Raw genomic sequence first — 9,677 nt, forward strand, 5'->3', positions numbered from 1 at the left:
TATATATATATATATATATATATATATGTAGTCAAGTTAGAATCAGATCGACAGTATTTGGACTCAGATATGATCATATCAAAATTCTGTAATAGAAGTTCTAAATCAATGATTCAAGCCGTTGAATGTGATCTAATATCTCAAAGCTACTTGCACAAAAAAAATCATATGATATCTAATTCTTAACTTATGTATCTACGAGTCAAAAATTGAATAGTCCAAATAAAATTAAATTAGATATATTTTTTTGATCATTTGATGCATAGGTTAAGGATCTTCAAATCATATAATATTTTTGTATACAAGCAGTTTTGAAATAGTGGATTACATCCAATGATTTGGATCATTGATATATGATTTTCGTTGTCCAGTTTTGATTTAATCGGATCTAAACATGTATATATTGCTTTGAAAGAATAAACACTTTGTAATCCTTATCGGTCTTTAAAGGTTTCACGATAGGTACCTCAAGTATTCATGCGTGGTTCTTGTCTCTAAAGATCCCACTATAGGTACCTCAATGATTTATACATCATTTTATCATGTCAGAATCTACTTATATTTTAGACCATGATTGTGAAGTTATAATATAAGATGGGCAACCAACATAAACGTAAAAAAAGAGTTTAGAGATATAAGTTTGATTTTGTTTAGAATTAAATGAACAGTATTGTTTGATATTTATATGAGAATGGATTTAGAAATGGGATCCAAGTCTTTCAATGAAAAATTATTTAAACTGGATTACATTGTCTAGGACGTATATCAGGTGACTTTGTTTCAATTTGCTTATCTAATCTATTATTTTTATCCTAAATACATATTATTTATGATATAATATTTTCATCACAATTAATCTATTATTTTTAAATTTTTAATTTTTTTTAATATTAGTAATAAAATATTTGCATTGTAAAAGAAAGTATTAGCGATGGAAATATATTTTTTCATCACTAATAGTCAAATTTTTGAAATTTTAAAATTTTTTATTTTTTACATATTAGTGATAAAAAATATTCATCGTAAATCATCAATGATTTTATGATGGATAATTGAAATTCCATCATAAATATGGGATTATTTGATGACGTAACCTTTTCATCGCAACTAATCTTTTATTTTTAAATTTTTAAAATTTTTTAAATATTAGCAACGTAAAAGTTTCATCGTAAAAATAGATTTATTAGCGACGAAAAATCTGCGTTCCATTGTAAATAAGCTAATTATTTATGATGAAAATATTTTTATCGCTAATAGTCTAATTTTTAAAAATTAAATTTTTTTTATTTTTTTACATATTAACGATGAAAAATATTCATCGTAAATAATTAAAAATTTTATGATAGAAAATAAAAATTTCATCATAAATATAGGATTATTTATGACGTAATATTTTCATCACAAATAATCTATATTTTTAAAATTTTTTAGTTTTTTTATTTTTTTTAATTATTAATGATGAAATATTTTTATCATAAAAATTTTGGTATTAGCGATGTAATAACTTTATTCATCATAAATATGTTAATTATTTATGATAAAAATATTTTATTACTAATAGTAGAGTTTTTGAATTTTTATTTTTTTTTATTTTTTTACATATTAGTGATGAAAAATACACGTCGTAAATGATAGGTATTTTATGATGAAAAATATATTTTTCATCGTAAATATTTTATTATCTATGATATAATTTTTATGTCACAAATAATGTTTAATTTTTAAATTTTTAAATTTTTTTAAATATTATCGATAAAATTTTTGTCGTTAGTAATTTTTATTTGTGACATAAATGTCATGTTTCTCGCAAATAAGATAATTATTTATGATAAAAAATGATGTCATAAATAATCTTTAATATTTAAAATTTTAAAATTTTTTATTTTTCTTCAAATATTAGTGATGAAAATTTTTAGTCGTAAATAACAAATATTTACGATGAAAAATCACTTTTCATCGTAAACATTTGTATTATTTACGATGAAAAGTTTTTCATCGATAATATTTAAAAATTTAAAATTAAAATAATATTTTATTATTTATGACTAAAATAATCATCGTTAATAAATTATATTTATGATGAATTTTTTTTATTGCTAATATAATTTATTTACGATAAAAATATAATATCATCATAAATATTTTTTTATTAGCGACAAAAATTTTGAAACGTCGTAAATAGTATTATTTACGACGAAAATTTTTTTCGTCGTAAAAAAATTTATCACAAAAACTTTCTTTTTTTATAGTGATGCCCCCGTGCCTGTCGGCACTTGCAGCTCCTCTGCCCCCCATCGCCCTCTGTCGTACTATTTACGATAAAAATTTTTTTCGTCGCAAAAAAATTTATCACAAAAATTTTCTTTTTTTATAGTGACGCCCCTGTGCCTGTCGGCACTTGCAGCTCCTCTGCCCCCCATCGCCCTCTGCCGTGCATGCCTGCTTCCGCTTTCTACGTCGCTCCCTTGCACTCCCCATCTTCCCCCAAGCCCATCCCTGGCTTCTGCGCTGCCCCACAACCCCACCCTTGTTAGTTGGGGTTTCTTCGCATTGCCCTCCCCTGTGCATACCCACCCTCGCCTTCTGCGCTGCTCCCCAACAACCCCCATCTCCCTCGCAGCTTCTCCGCACTGCCATAAATCGCCCCCCCACCATGTGTTATCCTCCCCTACCCCACGATGCCCTCCCCCACGTGTGCTCGCCCCCAACCCTGTGTTGCCCTCCCCTGAATGCGCCCACCCCCACCCCCATCCCCACCTTTTATGCCGCTCTCCACACCATCCCCTCTGGCTTCTGTGCTATTCTCCTGAAAGAATAGTCCTGCAAGCCAATTGTATGGATGATGCGATATAATTTTTCTGTTCTATTTTCGTACTCATATTCATGACATATGGTTATTTATTTAATAATATGAGGCATTGTGTTTTGTTATATGCTGCATCTTTTACTTCATCTATGATTTAATTAAGAATATGACGAACTCCATAAATTAGGATAATGATTTTAGGGCCATAATGAGATCATACCAGTGAGACCTAAAATCTTGGTAGCTCCAGTCTTAAATATTTTTAGTCATAAAATTATTGAGTCAGAGATTGATTATACTGATAAGACTGGCACATCCTATGTATGCTCGATGAAGAGCGTGATTGATCTCACAATCACTTGTATGGAGATACTAATACGAGAATATGGGTGCTCATTAGAGAATGAGATCACTGAACTGATTCATAGGGAGGACATCTGATGGAGCCTTACTAGCATGTCAAAAGACAGTTCTCCAATGAGAGTGGTGTAAGTGATCCTTAGACCTGAGATCACCATGGTACTTTATATATGTGGATCTATACTTTAGTTCATACCCTAGCATGACTCTCTGAGACATGTGTGGGATGCTCTGGATATGGTGAAGTGTGTGTAAAGGTTGTGAGTGGTCAACAAAGAATCGATCATTCCTTATAAGAGGAGAGAACATCGTATATGATCTCATAAGATGGGACTCAGGAAGTCTCTGACCAGAGTAGGATGAACATTCGAAAGAGTTTCTAATAGTTCATCAATCGAGTCATCATCATCAGATCGAGATATATATGGATGGATATTTGGACTTGATATGATTTCATGCTCATGGCCTGTCTAGGATGTTATGTGATCAAAAGATTGAATTGTATGATAACTCGTCACGGAAGAATATTTTGATATTCCATCAAATTCTACATCTTTTTGGTAGTCATGATACGTTGCTAGACGTCAATCTTAACTTGTAGGTTATTATGAATTGAAGAGTTTAATTCAGTAATTTAATTAGAAGAGTTCTAATTGATTGTAACGCATGGGTTGAATTAGTCTTGGACCTAATCAGATTAGATTGACTCAAGCTCGGATCTACTGCTGGCTAGATGTAGAATCTAATAGGTTATATATAAAAAAAAATTGATCTTGGACTTTTGATTAGGCTTGAGAAGTCCTAATTTAATAAAGATTTGATTGAAATCCTAATAGATTTAGGTCCAGCATGCTAACACATGATTAAACCTATGAATCTCCATCTATTTGGTTTTCTAATTGGATTAGGAATAGTTTGGGTCAAGTTGTTGGCTCCTAACTAACTCCTTATTAATTTAAATCATCTCTAGCCTAATTGGGATAGGAGTTTTACTTATAGAAGAACTCTGGATCCTTCTCACATCCTCTCTCATTGTGCGCATCCCAACTTCATGCGTGAATGCCTTGGTTTAACGCCAAAAGGGAGGAGTCCACGTTGTGAAGGACTCCTCCATGACACCTCATGCCCCATCTGAATTCACACCCCAATATTCCACGCAAAAGAGGATTTAACGTCTCTTGTTTTTGGCATCCAAAAAGGTTGGGTGGTTAGAGGGGTTTTGGCTTCTATTTGGACTCCTTGTTGAGTGGACTTGGGCTGCAACTAAGACATTAAGTCTATAAATTGAGGGGCATAGGTCCAAGGGTTGGACATGAGAAATTCTCAACACCTAGAGAAGAGAAAGGCTTAAAGAGAAAGAAAAAGAAAAGCTACTATTTCTTAAGAAGAAAATAAATAAATTAGGATTGAAAAATTTTTTTGATCGAGATCCGTGTGGATCATCATTGGAGGGCATATTGCCTCAAGAGAGACCAACCAGTGATCAAATCAGATTGATTTGAAGGTATATTAATTCCTCTTGCTCCTTTGATTGCTATTTTTTCATATTTGATTAGAATCATCAAGGTGATTTTGGGAATGGGGTTTGAATCTATGTAATCAAGTGTTGATGTATGATTAAAATTTTTGAAATTTATATTTTGCTATACATCTGAGTTTCAACAGGCCCCCCCACCTTGCGTCGCCCTCCCTCGCATGCGCTTGCCCTAGTCCCCATCTGCTGCACTGCTCCCCATACCACCACCACCCCCCTCCCGCGGCTTTTGCGCCGCCCCACAAACCCACCTCCATCGGCCCGGCTTCTCCATGCTGCTACAAACAGCCTCCACTCCAGGCTACTGCAGCTTTTGCACATTCCATTTTGCCATAAACTACCTCCTTAAAAATAGAAAAAAAATTTTAAAAAAATTAAAAAAATAATTTAATTGTGATATGAAATAATTTTTAAATTTAAAATATTTATTACATCAGCCATACATATTTGCATGTCAACTGATTAAAATTTGATGATTTATCTTAAATCTGACGATCAAAAATAGGTAAATAGTAGGAAGATTGAAAATTTTTTTTGAGCACCCTGAATATAAACAGGATGGTTGAACTACTTGCATTGCATTAGTTTGTGATTGGACATTCACCAAATTACCGTCTTTTATTATTATATAATAAAATAGATAAATAAAATTAAATATTATTTAAAAAATTCGTATGATGCATGGAATTATAATATAGTTTATCTGTAATTTCGTTGGGCAACGGGGGCAAAAGCTAACCACGGCCAGCCGCAGCTACCATTACCCAGTTGCCCAAGCCAAGGACGGGCGCAAAAGACAAGGGCAAAAGCCAACCGCAAAGACAATACTGGGAAGGAGGCCCTACATTCACATCACTCATCAGTAGAAATTAGGTCTCTTTCCTGACAGCCCACCAAAAAGACAAAGGAAAAATGATGGCCGACAGAGCGAATCCTATCCGCTTCGGCATTCTGGGGTGCGCCGCGATAGCCCGCAAGGTCTCCCGGGCCATCGCCCTCGCGCCCAACGCCACCGTCGTCGCCGTCGGCAGCCGCTCCGTCGACAAGGCCCAGCGCTTCATCGCCGACAACGGCATCCCGCCGGCCACCCGCGCCCACGGCTCCTACGAGGCCGTGCTCGATGACCCGGCTGTGGACGCCGTCTACGTGCCGCTTCCCACCAGCCTCCACGTCCGCTGGGCGGTGGCCGCGGCGGAGCACGGGAAGCACGTGCTCCTGGAGAAGCCCACGGCGCTGTGCGCCGCGGATCTGGACCGGATCCTGGAGGCCTGCGGGTCCCAGGGGGTGCAGTTCATGGACTCCACCATGTGGATGCACCATCCCCGGACGGCCCGGATGAGGGATCTCTTGTCGGATCCCAACCGGTTTGGCCAGCTAAAAGCGGTAATTCGTGTTGTTTCGGATTTTGTTTACATCTCTGTTCTTATTTAGAAATTAGAAATTCTTGGCAAGTGTTTGATTGATTGATGGCATATGTATGCTTGGCCTGTCATTTGTTCTTCATTTTTTTTTTTTTGCCTTTTTAATGGATTTGATTGTTGTAGATAGATTGCATTTTAGACAGTGAACATCACATGAGAAGCTGGGTGATGGTGGTGGCACTGAACCCAGGTCTCTTGTATCCATGTAAGAGACTTTACTCGCTGGACCAGTTGGTACAAGATTGGTCGGGCCTTTCCTCCTCTTGTTATCTAATTTCTCTTGACGGGCAGCAGCGGTGTCCATTTTAGAAGAGGCTGAGGGTCCATTCAGCGTTCTTCTGTTCTCTTTTCTTTGGTGGGAATATTTTGCCTCCTTACCAATTGTCTTGTTGATCAACTGATTTAACGTTACAGCGTAGTGTATGTTTTTCACTTATTGTTACTCTTACCTTTTCCTGGCTTCAAAAAATTGGCTTTTTTTTTTTTTTTTGACTAAATGATGGCATATCTTCATTTGCAACCACCGACCCCTATGTATGGTATACAAAACCTTGTTTGCGCTCGTAGTGGGTGCATGCTGGGGTACATATAGCGGTACTCATTATGTAAATATGTTAGACTGATGTTTTTGGAAGATTAGCAAGTGGCTACATAAGTGATCTGGAGCAGATGTGGTGTCTGGACTAGATTTTAAATTGAATGGGAGATCTTTTGAAGTCTTTGGATGCTTGAGTTGTCTTCTTTTCAATGAACCCTCACCTAAGTTTTTCATTATACGCTCCATTATTCCTATCTTTTTGTGATTCATGTTCTATCTATCAAGTGGTCTTTGAGCAAGCATTCTTGCAGTACATCCAGGCCTTCAAGTCTTTCCAGACTTTTTTTGTGCCAAAGACTTTTCAAATGAATTCTAAGAACTTTCCCTTTTGTTCCCATAAAATTGTATTTATCGAAGATTTGTGCCGAAGACGTTGAACTCTATTCTGGAAGATCACAAAAGTTCGTAATCCAGATCTGAGTGCAACTTTGCATGTGCATTTAGGTATCATGGCCTAAAAAGTGTTTAATGGTGACATTACAGTGACCATGATCTATTTGTAGAATACACCCTGCTTTTCTGAGTAAACATATGTCCAATTTTTGAACGAATTTATCTCTAAACTAGTTTTAGTTTTCACTTTGTTCTTGTGAGTCTAGTTTGGTGCCACACTTTTCCTAGAGGTCCTTTTATTTGGTTGGGAATGGCTCAGCAATTAGCTGCTTGTGTTATTCCCATGTCATAGAGGAAACTTCTCTGATATGCTCTTACCTTAGATTGTGAGGATTGCTTTTAATGGTTTGCAAACTTGGTGATGGAGCCATTGTTTCAATTATTAGCACACATGTAGGTCTTCACAAAGAGGGAGAGATAAATGTGTGCTCTTCCTTGTCTGTCATCCCTCCACCTACAGGGCCTCAATTATACCTGACTGCTCTCTATTTTTCAGTAAGTGAGTCCCTTTTAAGTTCCTTCACCAGGTCTAAATGAAGGTATCTGCGGATGAGTCATAACAAGATCAATATATTGAGTATGTAGTTCTCTGTCTGTCTTTGCAGGTAAGAGTTGGGAGATTTTTCTCATGTTATATTGCGCCGCTGTTGCAGTTGGTCTTTTGCTCTTCAGAGCACAAACTTTAATCAGCTGTACCTTGAGTTTTGCATTTTCCATTTGATCCCATCGATTGTTTCTATGCCATCATAAACATTATCTTGGGATTTCATCGGCACCTTAGGGATACAGGTTATGGTGCGTCACTCATTTGCTGCTTCTTTAGTAGCCCTGAACTGTGAATTTGTTCAATGTTCCATGTGCCAGATCTTTCTCACATTAAAAGTAATGAATGATATCTCTAAGTGTATGTGAACTGATATTTAATTATCTTATGGGGCTGGCAGCTTCACAGCATCTTCACCTTTTGTGGAGACACTGATTTTCTTCAGAATGACATCCGTGTGAAGCCTGATCTTGATGCCCTTGGGGCTCTTGGTGATCTTGGGTGGTACTGCATCCGCTCGGTCCTATGGGCTGCCGACTACGAACTGCCCAAAACTGCAATTGCGCACCATGGCTGTGTGAAGAACCAAGCTGGTGTTATCTTGTCATGTGGGGCTACTCTTGTATGGGATGATGGCAAAGTTGCAACCTTCCACTGCTCTTTCCTTTCTAATCTGACAATGGAACTGTGTGTTATGGGAACAAGAGGAACCCTTCATTTAAGTGACTTTGTGGTTCCTTTTGAGGAAACCCCTGTTCAATTCAAGTTTTCTACAGATACAAAGGAGCTCGATACTGGATGGCAACCACTGCCTAGTGAACATGTCATCTCAACTGACCTTCCACAGGAAGCCCTCATGATCCAGGAGTTCTCGAGGTTGGCAGGAAGCATAAGAGATTCTGGTAGCAAGCCAGATGAAAAATGGCCTATCATCACTAGAAAGACACAACTGGTACTTGATGCAGTAAAAGAGTCGATTGAGACGGGATTTGAACCTGTTAACGTTACTGATTAGTGGATGTTCCCCTCAGTTATGTCTTATGATCTCATCGTGTTGCTAAACTAGTACTCCATGTTTGCAAGGTTGATAGCTTTCACTGTGGTCTTCGCTGGATAATTGAAGATCATGCTGATAAAGCTGTTTGTTTGTTGTGATAGGTTGATTTTGCTTTAACTGAACAGATTTCAGTGCTAACAGTTGTTGAATGGTGCCATTGCCATTTAGACAATTCTATCTGATTGGATTTGCGAGATGGTATGCAATTCAGCATTCTAGCAGGATTGATATGATCAGACTAAAAGATACAAGGACAGTGTGCATGAAGCTTTCGCTATTGTCAAAAGCTAGTGTACGGATCCTCTGTGGTGTGTGGTTTGCACCGTAGAGTCCAGTACAGTGCTCAGGTAGCCGCAGAACGGGTAAGGTCATGTTTTGGAGAACTGCCTGTAATGTGAGAGTTAAAGGAACAATTAAACTAATAAAGGGATCAAGAGAGGGAAAATTGAAAACCTTCCTTTTTTTGGTAAAATATGAGAGCTTTTGTTGACTCGTTTATGAACATCGTTGTTTAGATCCTATTCTAGCCGGGAATGGGATTTTAATGGGGAAAAAAAAATTATTTTAGTTTAATGAACAAAGATGTTTAAAATATATTCCCAAATAAAGAACTATTTTTAGTAGCCTACTACACGTATAATAATAAACAAGAGGTCTTTTGTTCCCAGAAGAAAAATGAAACAAGAGGCCTTGGCAAAGGTCATAACTTGACAAGAATTTCAAAACCAGCAAGGGTAATGATTGTTAAAACTAAATATACTCAAAGAGATTCAAGTCCAAGCTGATTTGTTGATCATTGGCTGTTGAAATGCTTTTTGATTGCTAAACTGGTCAATGAAATAGGTGTGGTTAGTCACCACCTCCTTAAAAAAAAAAAAAAAAAAAAAAAAAAAAAAAAAAAAAAAAAAAAAAAAAAAGGTGTTTGCTAGTATAAAAAAGATTTTTTTTACATGTGTATCCTTCT

The 9,677-nt window shown here is 36.6% G+C and overlaps 1 protein-coding gene across 1 annotated transcript; it reads left to right on the forward strand.

Annotated features, from left to right (window-relative positions):
• Positions 1-5,568: 5,568 nt before the first annotated feature.
• LOC105041686 (uncharacterized oxidoreductase At4g09670) lies at positions 5,569-8,885 on the forward strand. The gene is made up of 2 exons (XM_010918678.4): positions 5,569-6,083; positions 8,057-8,885. The coding sequence occupies exons 1-2, from the start codon at positions 5,613-5,615 to the stop codon at positions 8,669-8,671; spliced, it is 1,086 nt and encodes a 361-aa protein (XP_010916980.1). The 5' UTR covers positions 5,569-5,612; the 3' UTR covers positions 8,672-8,885.
• The last annotated feature ends 792 nt before the right edge of the window (positions 8,886-9,677 follow it).

This window comes from Elaeis guineensis, chromosome 3, assembly GCF_000442705.2.
Source record: "Elaeis guineensis isolate ETL-2024a chromosome 3, EG11, whole genome shotgun sequence".
NCBI lineage: Eukaryota > Viridiplantae > Streptophyta > Magnoliopsida > Arecales > Arecaceae > Elaeis > Elaeis guineensis.

What these genes read in the sequence shown, in the direction of transcription:
- LOC105041686 (XM_010918678.4), top strand. Translation starts at nt 5,613, where the DNA reads ATGATGGCCGACAGAGCGAATCCTATCCGCTTCGGCATTCTGGGGTGC. An exon ending in GGTTTGGCCAGCTAAAAGCG is followed by an intron (nt 6,084 to 8,056) that starts GTAATTCGTGTT and finishes TGGGGCTGGCAG; the next exon opens with CTTCACAGCATCTTCACCTT.